The sequence below is a fragment of the Pithys albifrons genome, chromosome 24 (genome assembly GCF_047495875.1).
Source record: "Pithys albifrons albifrons isolate INPA30051 chromosome 24, PitAlb_v1, whole genome shotgun sequence".
NCBI lineage: Eukaryota > Metazoa > Chordata > Aves > Passeriformes > Thamnophilidae > Pithys > Pithys albifrons.
Window position 1 is genome coordinate 4,162,497 of NC_092481.1, and position 20,957 is coordinate 4,183,453.

Here is a 20,957-nt window from a genome sequence, read left to right on the forward strand (position 1 = left end):
CCTTCCCGATTACCTTATTACATATTTCTATTTTATTAGGCCAGAGGAAGGAAAGGAGGGAGAGTCATTCACTGAACTCTCCAGTTCCAAATCAGCATCGTTCAACTATTGGCAAAAGTGGGTGTTGGCCACAACTGGTTTCCTCAGCTGCCCCCCAAAATAATAAGAATGCCAAGAAAATAAGAAAAAAGCCCTAAGCCCTCACCTTGGCTCTTAAACCTTCTCCTGACCAGCTCTGTTGTCCGTTTTTTGTGATAAAAAAATAATAAAAAGCATTCCTGGCTGTTTAACCGAGAGAAGCCCTAATTGATTCCCACAGTCATTAACCTGCATTTTACCTCGGAGAGTGGTAGTTAAGGAAGTCGGCACTGCTATTTATAACTCATCTCAAATTGAGGGCAGACTGCCTAAAATCTAACACATCCCAGCTGTACTCCTGTTTGAACTGGGGCCAAGGGAATTTTTTAAAGCAATCTTGGCACTGAATGAATGACACCAACAGTATGAGCGCGCGTGTGGTTGTGTTGTGGTGACGTAGCAGTGGAGGTGGAAGGCGAAGGGGGGGCCACACGCTGTAATCCCTCTCTCCAGAGCCTGCTCAGCCCCGGCTGGAGCTGGAGCCGGAGCCGGAGCCGCCCACCCAGAACCAAACACAGGAAACGTGTTTTCCTGTGGAACGCCTTGAAGTGAGAAGCACATGGCTAATCTGCATAAAAAGCAAAGCCACACCAACTCCTGCCAGGAAGGTTAGTGCTCGTAATCTCTGGCCACGGAGCTGGCTGCTGCCTGCGAGGACTTGGACCCGCGCCGGATAACCCAGAAAGAGCCGGGAAGAACAGATGGGAAGGACCCCGGAGCAACAGCCCCGCACGTGACGCGCCACATGGCCCCGCCAGCACCAACTATTGTTTGGCCACCGGTACAAAGAGGAGCCTGGCCAGGCCTGGGGAATCCAGGGAGAGGCAGCAGCTGCTTCCCTGGCTGCCCTGAGTCTGGCTGGAGAACAGGGACCACCGGACCCCGCGGGTCTGGAAGTCGCCGCACTGAGATGATGCCAAGCGGTGCCGGTCCTGGTTAATGCTGTCCCAAAGGCTCAGGAACAAACTGCTCACCCCACCCGAGGCTGCACCAGAGTGGGATCTCAGTCAAGGGAAGAAACTGGGTCTGGCAGAAGAGCAGGCTCTCAAGTTGTGTCTCCAGCCCCAAAGGCAAGGGCAGGTGGTCTCAGCAGCCAGTGAAGTCACAAAGCACATCACAGAGTTGGCTACAAAAATTCTATTAGTGATGGACAACACCAGGAAAGGGGAGCTGTTTTCCCCAAGAATTCATCAGTTGGCATCATGGTCCTATTGGATTTAATAACTCCAACCAAGCAAGGGGCTAAACCCACCCCTGCAACCCCAGCCTTCCTGTGCCATTCCTACCAAAACCAACCAGCAGAAAAGCAGCGATAGCAGCAGCACCAGGACAGGATGGGAACACCTACAGTGGATCACAGAACAGACCTGGGTTTAAAACCAGTTTTCCACTACCTTCCACCCCATGGTTGAAAAACACCAACCATGCTAAGGCAGGCAGGGGAACCTCCACAGGAGTCACAAGAAACAGAGAATCACTTGGGAAGAGAATTTTATCTTGATTACAAGGCTGCCAAGAAGCTTTATGTTAGTGTCTCTAACAACTATCCCTAATCAAAGCCAAGAGGCTGCACTGACCTTTGCCATTTCTAGCATGTTCCACATCCTCTGGAGTTACCAAGAGCTCAGGCTGCCATAACCCACCAATGCTGGGTCAGGTCTTGGGGGTCCCAACCTCCAACACCACTTCCAGGGACAAGACATCCCATTTCCCACCTCTAAACCCTCCCCCTAAACTAAACCTCTGCCATATTTCCATGTCCAAAGGGCACTGTGAGAGTTCCACTGCCTGCAGCATCAAGGCACCAGCACATTGAGCAAGACAAACCACGCACTTGACAGCAACATAAGTGTGATGGCACCTGTTCACAATGCACAGGTCTTGTGAACAAGCATGAAACACAGGGGAGACATTGCCCAAAGCTGGCACAAAGCCTTGGAGATCCACCAGAATCAACCAGGCTGTGGCAATTCCACCAGCTGACACCTGCAGTCACTCCCTTCTGACAACACACAACCAGGGCAATGCCACATCAGCAAAAACACAACTGATGGAGAGGTGGGACCCAACAACACCCCACAGGCAACACAAGAGGCTTCGGCAAACCCTGCTTTGAGCTGGACATTTCCATGTTTGCACTTCAGGCACTTTCATGCCTGTCTCTTCCAAAACTCCACACACAAGTGACTCCAACTGAGAAAAACAAAATCTTTACAGGGAGAGTGCTCAGGCATTGGAATGGGCTGCCCAGAGAGGGGATGGATTCCCCATCCCTGGAGGTTTTTAAGCTGAGCTTGGCCGTGGCACTGAGTGCCATGATCTGGTAAAGGGACTGGAGTTGGACCAAGGGTTGGACTTGATGATCTTGGAGGTCTTTTCCAACCCAGTCCATTCTATGATTTATGAACTGTTCCATAACCAGAGAAACGAGCACGAACCAACAACCGTCCCCATTCGGGAGCAAACACAGTTCATCTTCCAGTGAGGGACACTTTCATCTGATCTATTTAAGGTGCAACTGGCTGTGCTAAGGTCAAAACCCCAGCCTGAACTTGCTGCCTTTTATAGCCTTCTGAAGGGCCAGTGTGCCAGGTCATGCTCCACTGCCTTCCTCCCCGTGGTGGTCTGCTTTTCAACAGAGACACAAGAGGCTGAGGGGAGGTTAAAGAGAAAATAAAGACCCTCCTGCAGAAGATGAAGATGTTCCCAAAAGAAAACACCTGGAAAACCCCGTGGTAAACACCACACTGAGGTGCATCCACCATCTCACCAAGACAGTTTGAACAACAGGCATGTTTTACTGAGAACACCATCACAGAAATGCACAGTTCCTGTTTTGTTTTCCCCCTCCCTTTTTAAACTTGAGAAATCCACCAACTTCCTTCAGTGTCTCAGCAGAAGCAGGACAGCACACTGAGCCCATGCTGGCTCTGCTCAACATCCACCAGTGACCCTCCTTGTCTCCCCTCCAGGGCAGCACCGTCACTTTGGGAACAGCATTCCGTTCAGGAAGCAGGCTGGGATGCTCTGACTCACACCCATAAGCTTGGAGTACCAAAACCTGTTATCTGGAACACAGTACAGGGTTATAAACATTCATCCCTTGGAAATTTGCAGGACAAACCCCATTTTTATATAAACTACAGAAAAATAAAACTCCTCCCTCAGTCCCACAAATTCCAGAATCTTAGATTTGGATACATAACCAGGAGATGATGTATCATCATCGTGTCATTATCAGTGGCCAATGCAGATTAAAGTTCTGGTTGCCAAAATAACTGACCTCTGCTCAACAGTTTCAGTTCTGCAACCAGAAGGAGCCTGGTTTTTCTTCTGACTTTTTCCAGTAGGTCAGTTTGACTGAAGACACTTTCTATTCCTCTAAACTCCTCCTAACTCCCAGACCTCAGAACAAGCTCCTGATACTGACACACAAGGAAAACAGGATGTTTTCTAAATTACTTCAGTCACCTCCTTCTATCTGGAGCTCCTGCAAACTTAAAACCTGCCCTGCTCAGTGTTCATCCTTTCCTTGATCATTCACTACATCATTTTCTTCAGGGAGACCTGCTGTAAATCCACATACAAAGTTGTACCAGAGGAAAAGGATGAGAGAGTTTCTCCCAGCAGCCATCCCATGACCTGTATCCTGTATCTCCCTGCTAAACACAACCCAGTAATTACCCATTAACATTTCTCAGCAAGAGCCCAGTCCACAGAGGACTTTCCCAAGCAGAGCTCTTACTAATATTCTTCTAATTGATTAAAACTGACCAGAGTTTTGCTTACAGGATGTATCATTCTGGACCATGTTATCCCTGAAAGAAGTCGATCAGAAGGTGGGGATGTGGTGGGGAAGTGAAATGAGAGTCACCCCTTAAACCCTCACTGGAAATAACCCGACAGTGTCATTCCCAAGTACAACCAGAGTTATGTTCCTTTATTTATGTTATTAAAAACTGGAGGGTGGGAAGATGCCAAGCCTGTGTTTTAAACCAAGTGAATTCATTCATCTCATCTTCCCTCCCCAGTCTGACTTTAAACCATCCTTAATAAATTCTACAAATCCAGCTTACCAAAGCTCTGGATTTCTGTTCCTTTCCTCAGTCAGTTTTTCTCTCTGACACGTGGCCACACTGGTTATCTCACCACATTATTCAGGTGTCTCTCAGGACCTTTGATATAATATTTCAACCACTATCATATCTAAAGATGACACACAACTGGTTTTCTAAAATCTTCAGGATCTGCTCAGAGGCAGACATGTGCTCACACAAACAGCACATTTTTCTGGACTTGTGAAAAGCTGCTGCACAAAAGCACCCGAGGTAAGATTTATGCTGTAAACACTGAGAGAGGGGGAAACTCTGCTCTGTGTTTATGCAAACCTTGCCCACAGCTGGGCTCTCACAGCACCCTCCTCCTCCTGGATACACAAGCAACATGATGGTTCCCCATGGACACCTCTCCCACCTGCAGGCTTGGTCACATCCCTGTGGAAACTGCACAAGGGATCCCCCACCTCCTGAAAATCAGGCAACAACCAGAGGATTCATTCCCTTTCCCTCCATCTTTCTCTTGCCAGCACCATGATGATATGATGTGCCTGTAGGGAGGGGGCAGAACAGGACCAGGCTCTGCTCAGGGGGGCCCAGCAATAGCACAGGAGGAATGGGCAGAAACTGATGGCCAGAAGTTCCACCTGGACAGGAGGAGGAATATCTGGGGATATTCCAGACCCATCTGGACACAATCCTGTGCCCTGTGCTCTGGAATGACCCTGCTGGAGCAGTGAGGTGGGACCAGATGACCCACTGCAGTCCCTTGAAACCTGACCCATTCTCTGACTGTGTGGCTGAATATCCACATTGTTCCAAAATACCACAATGCAAGGCCTTTGCAGAGGGACTCTGGGCTGGGGAACAGCCCAGAGCCTGAGACTGCCCATGGCATTGCTGAAGACACACCATGTCCCACTCTGACAGCCCAGTCTGGGCACCTTGGCTGGGCCATCAGTTCCTTCTTTATCAAACAGAAGTCGAGAGCCACTTCCACAGTTATACAACCATGGCAGGAGACTTTGACAAACACCATTTACTGACTTAACTGCAGTCAAAAGTAACAAAGGACTGTGATTCTTTTACAGTATTTGCACACCAGTGAAATTTTCAGGCATTTCCCAGCCAGTGGGGGTCAGATGATGCAGTCTGGCATTCAGACAGTGTGATCTCTATACAATTTCTATATAATTTCACCAATAATTTCAACTTCCATTCAAGGATGAAAATGTAATTTCCTTCTATCAAAATAATTGGCAACAACTATCCCTCACTCTCAGACTTGCACTCACTTTAGAAGCACATTATTCAACCAGCTTAGCCCAGGATTTCCCAAGTGTCACTGCTGACTCCTCCCAAACTCCAAGCAAGACCAAGATGTGAAGAAAACTGCGCCTCAGCTCCATGGGAGATGATCCCAAGGAACATGTGACAGTTGTAATGAGGTGCTGCTCCTTTTAAGATGGAAAGAAACTTCCTTCCTGAATATTAAATCAGGCTTTAAGTTTAGCCAACCTCCTACGTCTGCTCTAATGAACTGGAGGCAAGTCAACAAAAAGACGTTCAAGTGTCTCATTACAGCATTTTCGTTCCAGGACAACTTCCACACTGGAAGGAGCAAAGCAAGCTCATGTTGTACCACAGAAATGGGACTGGGCCAAGAGCAAGCCATAAAAAAAGCAAGAGGAGGAAGGGCTAGGATGGAAGAGTGGAATTATTCTCAGTCTGATCACAGAGGCTGTTCCACATCACCAGAGAGTCGCAAAGTATTTGGTGCAAGCACCACTGAAAACCTGAAAGGGCTCCAGATGCCCCATAAACACATTCAGACACAGCAATCTGTGGCAAACTTCAGCCATCCAGCTAATTCCCCAGAACCCCCCTATTTCCTTTAAAACAAGCAGTGCTGATCTCATGGACAGATGCCTTTAGCTACTGAACACCGTGGATGTTTTCCAAAGATTTAGGTCTGAAGGAAGAGCCAATGCAAGAGGCTCACTAGGGTTTATTTGCCAGAATAAAGCTGGTTTTACCAATTCCTCAAAAGCCCTTTCTGCACAGGAATCTGATGGGTGCTGGTGCACACTCCAGAGCTGATAAGACACCTCCAGCAGAGCCTTCCAGCTTTCTAAAGAAATTCATTCTAGCTCTTCATCCCTAAAATGCAGCAGCACAGGTTTCTACCCACTTGTGTCTGTCTGAAAGCTCCATCTGTATTTGACTATCTCATCACTTTGCAAATTTGTCGTGTTTTACACCAGAGTACACAGAGGCTGAACAGACTCAACTGGACAAACTCCCACGACCTCTTCCCATGCCAGGTTGGGGTGAGCTTAACCAAGGAACCTCTCGGGATCAGGTCAGGGCTCCACAGCCCCAGCTCTCCTACCACACACAGCCCTGTGGGAGACAGAGGGGCAGCTGTCAGAGGTGCCTCACTCACCCCAGTTTGCAGAGTTCCATCCTCTCCACAGCAGTTCAGGAAAGATATTGAGGGGCTGGAGCGGGGCCAGAGAAGAGCAACGAGGCTGGAGAAGGGACTGGAGCACAAGTGCTGTGGGGAGAGGCTGAGGGAGCTGGGGGTGTTTAGCCTGGAGAAGAGGAGGCTCAGAGGTGACCTCAGCACTGTCTGGAACTGCCTGAAGGCAAGTTCTGGCCAGGTGGGGGTTGGTCTCTTCTCCCAGGCACTCAGCAATAGGACAAGGGGGCACGATGGGCTCAAGCTCTGCCAGGGGAAAGTTGGAGGTCAGAAAACAATTCTTTGCAGAGAGAGTGCTCAGGGATTGGAATGGGCTGCCCAGAGAGGGGGTGGATTCCCCATCCCTGGAGGTTTTTCAACTGAGCTTGGCCGTGGCACTGAGTGCCATGATCTGGTAAAGGGACTGGAGTTGGCCCAAGGGTTGGACTTGATGATCTCGGAGGTCTTTTCCAACCCAATCCATTCTGTGATTCCACAGGAGCTCCATGGCAGGGCCTGTAGCTGCTCCAAGCCACATCTCAGCATTACACAGGCTCTCCCTCTGCTCCTGCAGAGTAACTGGATTATTTAAAAGTGTGTTATTACCCAAGATCAAAATAATCCAAGAAGTCTGAGGCTTGGGATGAGGCTGTGGAAGAGACAGGCAAGCCCAGTTAAAGTGAACACAACCCCTGTGCTCCATCGTGCTCACCTCCCAGAATTCACTCACAGCTGTGAGCTGGACATTCTGCTTTGGGATGGGGTTATGTGGGTCAGGCAGCTCTGAGTGCCCAAAGGCACAGCCTTATCCCAGCCAGGAAGTTGGGATAAGCACCCACTGATTATCTCAAGAGTATCTCAAACACCCCTGGGTTCCAGGGCAGCAGGTGACTGTCACCACACACCAGGTACTGCTCTGGCACCAGCCCCTGTCACCAATTTGGGAATCAACTCACTGAACTCCAAACCCCCTCCCATCCCTCCTGAGCCTGCTGTGGTTTATATCCAACACGAAACAAGGTAACAAAGCTTTGTTTGGCTAATAGGAAAGCGAAAAGTTACTTTATTTCCCCTGTCATTACAGCAGCTGACAAATTTGGGTGCTATTTTTGCGGGGTTTATTGAGCCTTCTCTTATTTTAGCCTTAAAATTCAACCTTCAAGCCTCCCCTTCGGTTCCACGGAACCAAAAATATTCAAAATTGCAGTAATGACAAGTTACCATCTGCATTCACCAGGGATGAGCTCGGTAACTTTACAGCAAACCACAACCAATCTCCAGTATTTATACCCAAAAGATCTATTTGCATCCAGCAAGCAGAGCTGCTGTCGTGCCTGCATTGGGAAGAGGAGGTTGGGGGAGATGAAGAAACGTAGGCAAGAAACTTGGAGCTGTAGCCAAGCTCCCAGACAGCAGGGAAGACACTCCTGGAGCCTTCACAGAGCCAACACTGTCATGATTCAGGATCCTTACACTTGGCAAATCCAACGCAGATCCCAAGTGACACAAGGTCATTGTTATTTAAAAATACTAATAATTAAAAGTCCACCAGGCCTTGGTTACAGTGATTTTTGAAGCCTGGTTCTGCTGCCCCACACTCCCTTCTGTCCTTGGGCTTTCACTTCATTCACATGCAGAAAAATCCAGCTTTCTTTCCAGGCAAAATGAACAACGTGGGGAGTTGCTCAGCGGGTTCTGAGGAGCCTGTGCTGGCAGCTGGGGAGAAGACACAGGAACTCCCAACTGTGCCAATGCCATGGGGGGAGGAGGAACAGCCAACGCTGCAAAGTCTTCACTGGTTTCAGGAACAGGTATAACAAGAAACCACAAGACAGCTCATATGAGAAAAAGAAGATGTGACATGACTGTACCTTGACAGCAGTGACAACTCTGAACAGTTTACTGCCATTTACAGAGTGATCAGATTTAAAGCTCACCTTAATTCCTGCTCCCCACTCCGCTGTGGCCTTGACACAGTGCACTTCCAACACGCTCTGCATTCATCATTAAAGCCAGTAAATCTACGCTCTGAAGCTCAGCAGCAAATTAGACCTCGATTTCCTGGTACAACACACCTGCTGAGTTATTCACCTGAGCAGGTTCAGCACTGAGCTCCAGGGAGGAGAAGGGATGGAAGGGTTAAGGGCCGAAACGCAGCTGAAAGCTGAGGAGCACTGGATTGCTCTGGGATGTCTCACAGAACGCTAATCACTTCATCTGATTTTAATTCCTGACACCAAATCAGCATATAGCTTTTCAAAGGAAATCTTGTCCCAGATTGCAAGGTAATCAATCACAATTAACGTGCAAACCAGCTTTTGCAACGCCGTCGTGCCCCGTGAACCGAGCAGGAAGGGCAGGGAAGGGGCTCAGAAAGATCTTTCAAGTACAGGCAGACAGGATAATTTGGGATGGGATCAGTCTGTCAGTGTCTTCTGCACATCCAGGAGTTGACAGCTGACAGACAGGCGTTTTGCTTCTCCTCCAGAGCATGGGCTGAGTAAGAGTGGGTTTTATTCCAATTCTATCACAAATCCTCACCCAGGACCGGCACACACCCCTCAAAGTCCCTTCTCCATCAAGGTGCCCAATTCCAGGGCAGGAACATTCTCCCCACAGACTGATAGAAACTACATCTCCAGGGAGATGCTTCTCCCTTAAACCTAAGAAAACTGCCCAGAGGATGTACCAGACTTTGTTCAGTGGTGCCCAGCAACAGACAAGGAGCAATGGCCATAAAGTGAAACAAGTTCCACCTCAATGTGAGGCAGAACTTCTTCCCATGGAGGTGGCAGAGCCTGGAAGAGCTGCCCAGGGAGGGCATGGAGTCTCCCTCTCTGGAGACATTCCAAACCCACCTGGATGTGTCCCTGTGCCACCTGCTCCAGGTGACCCTGCCTTGCCAGGGGGATTGGACTGGATGGTCTCCAGAGGGCCCTTCCAACGTGTGATCCTGTGAAAACTGTTCCAGGTGCACATGCCCACAGAGAAAGTCTGATCTAGTGAGAGCACTAAGCTGGAGTCTGAGCTGTGGCTTTGAGCACCTCTGAAGGTTTCCCATGTGCCCACTCACAGGAAAGGCTTCAGAGACATGGAAAACTCGTTGTAGGAGCCTCACTGGTCCATCACCATAACCTGGAAGTCTAGGAGAGACATTTCAATACTTAAATGCTTCCAATCACAACACTGTCCAATTACCCACCTATAATTTAAAAAAGAAAATATGCAGCAGCTGCCCTGAGTCCTTCCCAGGGCACCCAAAGCACTGCAATCACCACAAATGACCCACAGAACAGTAAATAAATGAGTCTGGGTGTTTTCTGTACCAGAAAAAATAAAACCCCCCACCCACACAGTCCGAGGGGCAGGACTGCAGGACTCCTCAGAGCACTGACACAACACGTGCAGCCACAGCACAGTAAAAAAAGGCCCTTTCTGGAACATGTGATCACACTCAGTAAACTGGCCTTGAATGGGAAGTCTTTGCCTTGATTAGCCATGCCAGCTCCAAAGGCAGAAATCCTTAACATAAAGAGGGAAAACCCCAAGTTTTAACTAATTCCAGCACTTCCACTGTATCAATGGATCTTCTGCACAGAGATAAGAACTTGTGTTCAAACTCTTTCACCAGGAACAGGGCTGAGGGGAGACCACCTCTAGCCTGGCACTGGTTTAATTATTTACTCAAGAGTTAATGAGTAGCAGACTCTCCTCCTAAACTCGCACAGGGTGCATAGTCCTGCAGTCATCTGGACTTTAAATCCATCCTCAGACTGTTACGAAGTACAAAACTCCAAACAAGCCAACAGGAAGGATCCCACACAGAGCCCAGAGCGAGCCCAGCCAGCCCCGGGACCCTGATGGAGTTCAGGTGGCAAAGCAGGACAGTCCAACCCCTCCAACGCAATTCCCACCCAGCACAGAAACCTGGAAGCACAGGGAGACATTTTGCAACACAACTAGTGAGTTTATCTCAAGGCAAAAGCAGGTTAAGAGCAGGTTACTCCAGACTATTGCCTCTGCTCTCCATACCTAGAGAGACCAGGACAACAAGGGACACTCAATTAAGGTTATTTGAGCTGGAATATTTCCCTCATATCCACAAAGCACTGAGATATGGAGGCAGCTCCATCACATTCCTGGCTGCCTGGCCTGTGCTCAGGTGTAGCTGATCCTGCCCTGCAGCAGGACCTTTCCAAACCACATCCAGACCTCTGTTCAACAGGGATAGCACCGTCACCTACAGAACAACCAACCTACAGCAAGATCTGTCAGGCAGCACAGACCACACTGCACATTCTCCTCACCAAAATGATCAAACTCAGAGCTGAACCCCAAACCAGAATGGCCATTTTCAGAGGAGGTGCCCTCCCTCTCCTGTGCCCTGTGCTGCCCAAACTGCCCTCACACTGTTGAAACCACCACTGTGGGCACTGACAGAGAGAGAAGGTACAAACCCACGGTCCGTGTTTGACCACATGGTGCCCCAGCCCGAGTGTTTCCCACAGCTCAGTCCCAGCTGGGGCAGAGCAGAGCAGGACCCCCCACCACATCTGGAGGCACAGCTGGAGCTGGAGCTGTGGCCTGGACCCAACTTCTCAAACATTCCTGCTGGTTATTCACAGGCAGGGTGCCAGAACGTGCTGACATCAGAAGGGAAATGGTGATTTTCAGGGTTTCTCTTAGTCAGACCTGAATGAAAACTCACAAGTGAGTGGAGGGGGGAGGAAAGTACTTGTTTAACCCATTCATCCTCCCCAGAGGGGGAAATTCCAGAGCCCTCCACACTTCAAGGATTTTTCTTTGAGAAAAAAGTCACAAAATCTCTCAGGAATGGAAAGTCAAGGCTTCCTTCAGTCTGACATCAGTGACCACTAAAACCCTCTCTCCTCCCAGACACATCCAAGATGTCACCATCACATCCCACCAAAAAAAGTCACCTTTGGTCCCCCCTGGTTCACCACAGGGCCAAGTGCACCCACAAAACCCAGGGCAAGCAGCAGGTTCTGCTCCACACAGAGGAGGCATCAACTGCATCAGGGTTCCCCACATCTCCAAAAACTACTCCCCAAGTCCATCTTGGAGCTTCCTGGACCAATTTAGGCTTAATGTTAATTATCCAGGAGAAAGAGGATGTTACTCAAGTTAAAGAAAGGGATAAAAAGAAAATAAAAAGTTAATAGCAATTGAATTTGTCCTTGAAAGAGTTTCAATTACTAGAGCTGACTTAAGGAAATAATGACATGCTGGTTATTGCATGAAATGCCAATAACTGTAATGGAGCAGCAGCTTTTTCAGAGTTATTTACACAAACTGATTTTTCATGGGAATTTCATAGGAATTAACACACACACTCTATCTCCACTCTCTCACCCTCCCATAAAGAGATTTCTTTACCATATTTACAGAATGAACCAAGCCCCTTCTTTATTTGCTCCTACCCACTTTCGCCCCTTTTTTCTCCCTGAAAAATTAAAAAGAACATGACTAGAAATTAGATTCCAGCTACAGTTATCATTTTACTCTGAACACATAAGGCAAAAAAATATTTGCTGAGAAATTCTGAAACAGCTTTTATTAAGTTTACCTGTCATTATGCAGCATCCTTTGCCTTTCACTACAGAAAGCTCATGCCCACGTTGTGTAAATACTTACTGAGCTGTCACTTAAACTCAGAAATACTCCAGAAAGACACTGTGGCAAACCTGGAAATGCTCTTGGAAAAAAAAAACCAAACCAAAACAACTCAAAAATGCTCAAGTTGCAGGACTGAAGCACTGAGTTCCAACACTGGGACTGCAGGTGCTTGGAGGAGTCAAAGTGGGAACCCCTCCCTCACCCAAATGTTAATCCAGATTATCATCTCACTGAGATGGAGAACTGGTAAAATATGTGCAGGGCTGAGTCCTGGGAGAAGCAGCTCCTCCTGTCCCAGGCCTGGGTGCTGCCTTAAGCACAGAACTCCATCAGAAGGCGAGTTCTGTTCAGCCAAAGCCAGGGAGGAAGGTCGATCTCACTTACAGCCTCACAAGACCCACATCCCACTGCCCACCCTGTCCCAGCCCTGCTGGGTCCCCATGGGAAGTTCCCACAGGAGCATCTCGGCTGCTCCCACTGAGGAACAGCCACTGGGAGAACTTCAGACCACACGTTCCTCCTCTGAGTGACAGGGAGGGGGAAAAAAGGCTGCCTGGAACCCAGTTCCTACAGCACCTCAGCCTGAATTCAGCACCACAGGCAGCAGCTCCACATGGATGATGCTAAATTTGGGATTGGAATTTCCCTGGAGTCGATTTAGGAGCTCCTGAACCCCCAGGAAGCACCCACAGCCTCACTTCAGGTGAAGAGCTTCCCTATTTTCCAGCCATTGAAGGGAAAAACCAAAAATGCAGCAGCTCCTTTGGTGTCCCCTGGGAGCAGGAGGGACCCAGACACAGCAAACAGCAGTTCTGGTCCAGTGTGCCAAAGAAAACAGCTTTTTTTCCACCAATCCCACCTGTCATTCACTTCCAGCTAGAGATTTATGGCTCTGGCTAACAGACATCCAAGCACAGTTTTCCCACTGCACAAGCACAATCTCCTGACAAATTAAAGCCTGAACTTTCTCACATCAGCACATGACACAAAAACTTTCACAGGACTTCTCAAAATCTTATTCCCCAGCAAAATGGTGTTTTTCCTTTCTCTTCCACCAGAACAAAAGGGGGAATATTATTTTCCATCCCTGCTGATAGTTTAAGGACTGTTCCAGAAGAAAAAGCCAGTGGCCATAAGAGCAATGCTAATTAATTACTGACAAGTTTATCTTTTCCATCCTCCCTCAACCACTTTGTTGCCCTCAGTTTCTGTTTTGCTGCCTCTGCTCCTCGAGTTTCCAACATTCCTGGCAGGAACTGGGCAATGGCACGTTGAGGAGCTTTTCCCCAGAACAATCCATCACACAGTAGTTGCAACTCCAAAAAAGAAACCAAACTGACTAGACAAAGAATTTGTGAACACTGGAAAGGGCATCTTTCTCCTCTAATGTTTTAATTACTGAGAGCACAGACGCAGAGGGTAAAAAAATGGGTTTCTGATTGGTGGTGTTCCCTTGAAAAGAGTAGGGAGAAAAATGGTGGAAAAGTCATGTATGAGGTACCAGATAAAACCAAAAGCTGCACTATTTAGCCTAATTTTAGACATTATTTTCTCTCTGAAGGAAACCTACTGGGTTTTTTTAATACCTGGAACAGGGTCTCATGTAACACAGTATTCCTTGACCAGAGTTCTCAAATAAGCCAACAGAAAAAAAACCCAAAGTATTATGAACCCAGGAAGCTCATGAGAGCAGTGAGACTCAGCTTTGTCACAGCACATTTGACTCTCAGGCCTCCCCAACCCCCTTTTCTAATATTATTTAAGAACAGGGAAGAAGTTGTGGTGGCTTGTTAAGGGAAAACAGGAAGTTTTCCTGTTTTCAGAAACAGAAAACAGAAGTTGTAGCAGGTAAACGAATTAAACTGGACAGTTTTAGGAAACTACTAAGCAATCTAGCCAAAAAAAAAAAAAAGGCCTGAAAGTCAACCATAAAACCTTCCAGAAACCACATTTTTGTCTTGCAACCAACAACATGATTACAAGAGACACCAAAGGTAGAAACCCTCCCCTAGCCCAGGAAATAAATAAGGATTCACAGAGCAATTCAATTAAACTCCATAAAAGGCAGTAGGCAAGCCTTGCTAACCCCATTTCACCACAACAATCAGGTAGTTTGTCCCAGGTTTCCCAGTAAACTGGGGGTGATAAGAGCAGGAAAAAATAAAAGCTCCAGCTGAGAGTCAAGACTGAGGTTTATTGTCCTATGTCCTACACATATCCTGCCTGGAAACACTGGACACCTCAAAACTGGGCATCAAGGAGATTATACTGCAGGAAGCCAGAGATTTTAAGGGCATCAGGCAACTCCCAGTTTAGTGGTTAAAAAGATAAAGCAGCAAAACCTCCAGTGTCCACACCGGAATTAGAGATGTTAACAAAAATCCAATCAGCACAATTTTTCTGACTTTTTCTGAGACAGCCAAGCCCTAAAATCACTCCCTCAGTGCAAAGAAGATGCACCACCCTCCTCTTTGCTGGAAAGCTCCAGTGCACAGCACACAACTCGAGGGCTCCTGACTTTCCAATGCAAAGCAAGGAAAAACCCAACAGGAGCCAGGTCCCAATTTCCCATTCCAAGACATCGCAGCTCATTGGCAGCACAGAGCCATTTGGTGCCAATTTAGTTTAAAAACCATATTTCCAACAACATTTTTCATGCCTCACTTGCTACTAAAGTTGAAATCTAAGTCAACAAAAAAGAGCTATTGTATGGCAACAGGCCCAAAAGCCTTTTTTAATTTTTTTTTTGTTTTATTAACATGTGATTTTTACACTGCTTTCACTGAACTTGTAACAGAGGCCTAGAGATGGCAGGGCACCTATGGGGAGATTATCCAAAATGTCAATGTTTAATGGCATCCAAAGGTTTCTCCCATTAGAGCAGACACTTTGTTGTAGCCAAAGGATGTGCCACGAGAAATGCCCATCTATTAAAGGCAGGGAAATCCTTTCTCTCAAGCAATTTCCTTTCAATCCCAAGACACTGGGGAAAACAGTGCATTACCAAGGGCTGCTACAAGCTCTGAGGGGAAGGATGTGGAAACAAATCCATGGGAGAGCTGGAAAAACTGAAAACTAAGATCCCTGGTATCTCACAAGTCATTCCCACAGCAAACCACAGATTTCTCATCCCACACAGTCAATCCTCATCTCTTGATCCTACTCCACATTTCCCAGCTAGAAAGGTCATCTGGAAAAAACTCCATGTCCTCTCTGAGTCCCCAAAAACAGGGACCATCCTTGTCTTCATGGGCTCCCACCCAGCACCACCTCACTGGGCCGAGCTGTGAGTGAAGTTCCAGCAGGGAGTTCACCTGGTGTCAGTGACTACTCTCATTTCACTACAGGCATCATTCCACCCAAACAACTTTCACACCAGAAATTACTCTGCCTTTCTTGATGAGCAAAGTGATGAAACCCTCCCTATGGCATCACTCAGGATTCCTAAAGAGCACCAAGAATTAAAGGCACCGTCCTGCTTCTCATCCCCAAACTCAGGTTTACAACCTGAAGGATTCCCGAGTGGAAGAACCTCGTGCTCTCTCTCCCCACATCCTCTTCTCCCAGCCTGCACCAGGAGATGTTCTCTGTGAGGTTCCTGCCAGGTGAGTTCCCCTCTGCTCCTGCTCTCCCAGAGTTTCTCAGAAGGTGGGTGGGAAGGACCCGCTCTGCTCATTGCTGTGCAAGACAAAGAGAAGACACAAAGCTTGAAATTCTCCCAATCCATGGAATTTAAGAGTACCCAGCCAAAGGAGGCTGTAATTTAGGACTGAAGTATTATTATTATTAATCAACTGTTTCTTGTGGGCAGCACAGATGACACGCTTTTTTCATTAGGTAAGTTCTTTTCTTTTTCCAGCAAGGGAAGATAAAAAAAAAAGGAATTGTCAGTCTGAGTTCAGTAACCATTGGCACAAAAAGGACTGGGGGGAAAGTCATTTGTTTTTTGGGATGGGGGAGTTGTTGGTTTACTTTTTATATGCACTATTTGTACCAACTCAAGTTCAACTAATTCTCAGAACAACTATCCATTAATAATTCCAGTTTATGGGACTACTTAATCAGACATTATTAATTCACAACGTATCAGCAGCTCGTGGAATCAAGTGAAATTCATTTTCCAAGACAAAACAAGCTTCTTTTACAAATTTGTACCAGAACACTGACAGAAGTGCACTGCAGGAAAACACCTGCTTGAGAAGTTTAACCCACATTTCAGCACACATTTTAGCTACATTGAGATTTTTCAGGATATGCAAAGTACCTTAGAAGTACTTTGTACTCACATCCATGACATTTGTCCGAATGTATTGCAGGAATATGTGACCATATTCCCAAGGAGCTGAAATCTTCCCTGAGGATACAGGAACACTCCCTACCAGTCACCACTGGATGGTTTGATGGTCCCAGCAGAGAGATTTGCTCTCTTGGAGAGCAGAATTCCAACCTGACAGAAAAGCCAATCCAGTAATTCAAGACGCTGAAGCAGACGGTGCCTTTGGTAATCAAGGAACAAAAATTAAGGTGTTTTCAGATCAGCACATGAGAAGTTTTGAGCCAGAAGGGAAACTCTGCATCTCACCCCACATGGTATCAAATGTCTCCAACCCCAGCCTGAAGTTGGAGCAAAGTACAGAGAATGAAAAGGGAAGTTTCAGTCCCACACGAGGCCAGGACAGGCCTTGGAGATGCACATCTGAACATGGAAAGGAACCTGGTTTTAATCAAGGTTTCCAGATAAAGATACGGCCACCCCTTCTCCTGCACCTAAAATGTCTGATGCACACATTGTCCTGCTTTATCCTCTTTTTCTGGTTGTTCCTCCTACTCCAGCAAACAGGGAATTCTACATGCACAACAATAAAGACAATTCTCAGGCTTGTTTTTCCTGGTTTCACTCCTCTGAAAAGCAAAGAGTTGTGACACTGCTGAGCCTGACCACAACCAGCACCTGAGTGTCTGTACTCAGTGCCTCTATTTGAGGGGAAGGAGACACGTCAGTGCTCACTCAAAGTAAGTCCAAACGTCTGCTAAGACGCACAGCTGGAGGCTCCTGTCCTGTATCAAAGCTCTATTGGGTGTAAATCGGTCATTTGCAGTGTTTCAGCCACAAGTTTGGTTCTGATTGTTTGGTTATTTAGGGAAGTTTTCCTTCTTTAGAACCCTAGAAATCTCCACCTTTCTTTCTCCCCTCTAACAGAGAACCCAAACAGCCCCAGCTTTGAAAAGGGCCCAAACCAGGCAGGAACAAACGCACCCTCAGATCCATCAAAGAAATCATTTATACCGAGAAGGAAAGTCACATAACCAAAATAAACAGCAAGCCCATTGTGCGGAGCAGCCCTGCCACCGTTCCGACAACACACAGACTCTATTCCAGGCCGAGCTCGGCATCACAAGGAAAATAAACCCGAGGTGCAAACAAAGTGCGGGGCAGGAGCGGCGGGGGCGGAGGATGCGGGGCCCAAGGTCACGGAGGGGGATGCGGGGCAGGGGCAGGGGCTGCCCCGTCCCGGGGCCGGCGGAGGAGGCGAGTGTGGAAGTTTATGAGCTCATCAGGATGGTTGTACCATTACATCAGAGGCAATTATAAATGGCCAAGAGCAGGGGATGGGGAGCCAATCAGATCACAGATGGGATGTCAACCTAAGACCAACTGTCTCCTGGCTTTGACAGAAGGATTTTACCTCCATAATTCAAATCCCAAACCCAAGCGATCCGCACTCGCTGCTCCCATCGCCCAGCTCCCCGACAGCGCTCCCGCCCCGGCCCCGCGGCCCCTCCGCCCAACCCGCGCCCACCGCGGCCCCGCCGGACCCTCTCGGACCTCCCTGCCCCGCCGAGGGCTGCGGGACCCCCACGCTGCCCTCCCAGGGCCAGCCCGGGGGGTCTCCCGGGGGGTCTCCCGGTGCTGCCGGGGCCGCGCGTGGTGTCCCCCCGGGCGCGCCCCCGCCCGCCCCGCTCCCCGCGCCTGGCCCGCACCGCCCGCCGTCCCTCCCAGTCCCAGCGCGGCCGCGGCCCCCCGGGCAGCCCCGGCGTGCGGGAGAGCCCCGCACAAAGGCCGTGCGGGCGAGGAGGAAGGGAAAGGCGGCGAGGCAGCCATTTTAGAGCGAGCGGGCGAGCACAGCACAGACAATGGCAGCGCCGGCCCGGCGGGGGGACCCGCGGCCGCGCAGAGCCCCCGCACCCTCCCCGCGCCGTACCTGCTGGCTCCGGCCGAGGCTCTGTCCCCCGCCGCCTCCGCCGCTGCTGCCGGGGCTCATGGGCGCGTGGTGGCTCCTCGGCGGGGCCGCGCCGGCCGCTGCCCAGCCCTGCCCGCTGCCCGCGCCGTACTGCGAGACCATGTCGGCGGCGCCCTTGGCGGCGGCCGCCCCGTCCTGCGGCCCGGCGCTGTAGTCGCCCCCGGGGTAGCCCTGGTAGGCGCGGGCGGAGCTGGGCGAGGTGAGGAGCTGGTTGAGCGTGGGGGTGGCCGTGGGCTGCGGGGTGCTGCCCGCTCCTCCCGCGGCCGAGGGCCCCATGACCCCGAAGCGTTGCTGCTGCTGCTGCTGGAAGGCGGCGGCGGCCGCGGGGGACTTGGCTGCGGGCGGCGCGGAGCCCCGGGGGGAGCTCAGGGCGTAGGCCTGGGGGGGAGGCGGGTAGGAGCCGGCGCTGCGCCCGGCCGCGTAGTAGGAGTTGTACTGGTGGTTGGCGAAGCCGTGCTCGGCCCCGGCGCCGTGCGAGTTCTGCGGAGGGGGCGGCCCCGCGGGGGCTCCCGCCGGCCCCGGGTAGTTCTGCTCCAGGCCCCCGCTCTGCAGCGCTGCCATGCCAGGGCTTTGTTGTCCGCCATGTTGGTGGAAGGCAGCGGCGGCGCCCCGGCCGAAGGGCTGCCCGAAGCCGTAGGCTGGTGGGGCCAAGGCGCCCGGGTGGGAAGGGGGCGGCTGCTGCTGCTGCTGCTGCGGCGGCGGCGGCGGCTGCGGCGCCCCCACCCCGTCGCTGCCACCGCCGCCGCCACCGGGCGGCTCCGGGAGGTTATTGTTCAGGGTGGCGGCGGCGGCGGGCCTGGGGCCCGGGTTGCCGTTCGAGCTCTTCAGGTCGGACTCGGCCCCTGCGCCCCCTCCGTTGCTCTCGGCCCCGTCCTGCAGCTCCTTCCCCGACGACGGGCCCTCGCTCTCCGCCTGCTTCTCGCCGCGCTCCGCCGCCGCCGCCTCACCCCCCGCCTCCTCCGGGGGACAATCCCGCTGCTGCTGCGCCTCCGCTTTCTTCAGCTCGGATGGAGCCGGGGCGCCCAGGCTGCTGGCGGCGGCGGGGGCGACCTGAGCAGCCATGATCCCCCCCCTGCCCACCCGGCCACCCCCCCGGACCGGTCCCCCCGAGCTGCTCCCTGCCTGGCCGGCCGGCGAGAGGCCTCGCTGCTCTGCTCTCCGCGCTCAGGCGGCGGCGGGCGGCTCTTCAGGGCAGCGGGGGCTCATTCCCCCCCGGCCTGCTCGGCGAGGCGGGGAGGGCTCCGCTGGGCTGGGCTTCCCGGGGCCTGGCCCCGCTGTACCTCCTCGGTTGCAGCCGGCGGAGAAAGGGGAGGAGGAGGGAGTGGGGGGGAAGGAGGAGGAAAGGGGGGGTGGGGGGGACCCGGGACGGGGCTCCCGGTGCGGGAGAGGCGGGAGGGAGGGAGGGGGGACACGGCGGGCGGGCGGGCGCCGTCCCCGGAGCGGGGCCGAGCGGCGGCGGGGCCGGGCTGGGCGAGCTCCGACTCTGCTCGGCCGAGCGGGCTCAGTCCGACACGAGGCTCAGCGCTGCCATTTTACCCAGCGCCGCGGCCGCCTGCCAAACCCGGAGCGGAGCGCAGCCCGGCCCGGAGCGGAGCCTCCCCCCCGTCACAAAGGAGGAGCGGGGCCGGCCCCGGCCGAGCCGGCGCGGAGCTGCCGCCCGCAAAACCCGCGGCGGATCCGCGGAGCCGGCGCGGGGGGGCCGGGGCTGCCCCGGGGTGGGCGCACGGCGGGCGATGCCCCGCGCCGGGACCCCCTCCGGGCTCGGGCCGGAGCCGGCCGTGGGGGGCCGGAGCCGCTCGGGGGGTTCGGCCCGTGGGCTGCCGGAGCGCCTCTTCTTTGTCCCTAGAAATTCCATTTAGAATTAAGCCCTCTGCGAACTGTTAGCGGTTGTCATTTCCTCTCCGCTTGGCCGTGTCCCTCTGGAAAAGGCGCTGGCGGCGCGCCAGGGCTGTGACTGCACGCGCGGACAATCCAAGAAAGTCCGGTTCTCCGCTCCTGCCAAAGCCAGGGCGGTGGGCACGGAACCAGCAATTCCCAGATCCAAAACCACCTGGACGCGTCTAGACACAAACCCCGTTGGGCAATGGGACAGGACGCTCTGGCAGGCGCGGTGCTGGAGCTCCCCGACCGACCGTCGGGAGGTGAACTGGGAACTGGGCCATGCTCTTTGCAACCCTTTCAGACCCACATTCCCAAACTCCTCCATCCCCGAGGCCTTTGCCAGAGTGGGAAGAGGGAGCTGAGGGACATACCTGGAACTCTGTCCTGGAAACAGCCTGGCCTGTGCCAGCAGGGGCTGTACCTGCCTGTTTTATTTCACATGGTGTGGGGCTGCAACAGGGCATAGAAGGTACAAAAGCATGAGTTGTTTGGATTATGAACACCAAGTTCTTGGAAATTAGGACACAGTTGTCTAGTAAAGAT

The 20,957-nt window shown here is 51.4% G+C and overlaps 1 protein-coding gene across 2 annotated transcripts in view; it reads right to left on the minus strand.

The window, feature by feature from the left end:
• ARID1A (AT-rich interaction domain 1A) overlaps window positions 1–19,595 on the minus strand; it is a 58,072-nt gene extending 38,477 nt beyond the window's left edge. The window contains exon 1 of one of the 2 annotated variants that reach the window (XM_071576628.1): window positions 18,495–19,595. In XM_071576628.1, the coding sequence (XP_071432729.1) occupies window positions 18,495–19,595 (1,101 nt within the window). The remainder of the gene's footprint in view (window positions 1–18,494) is intronic. The other variant, XM_071576629.1, reaches the window with a different exon arrangement.
• Window positions 19,596–20,957: the final 1,362 nt, after the last annotated feature.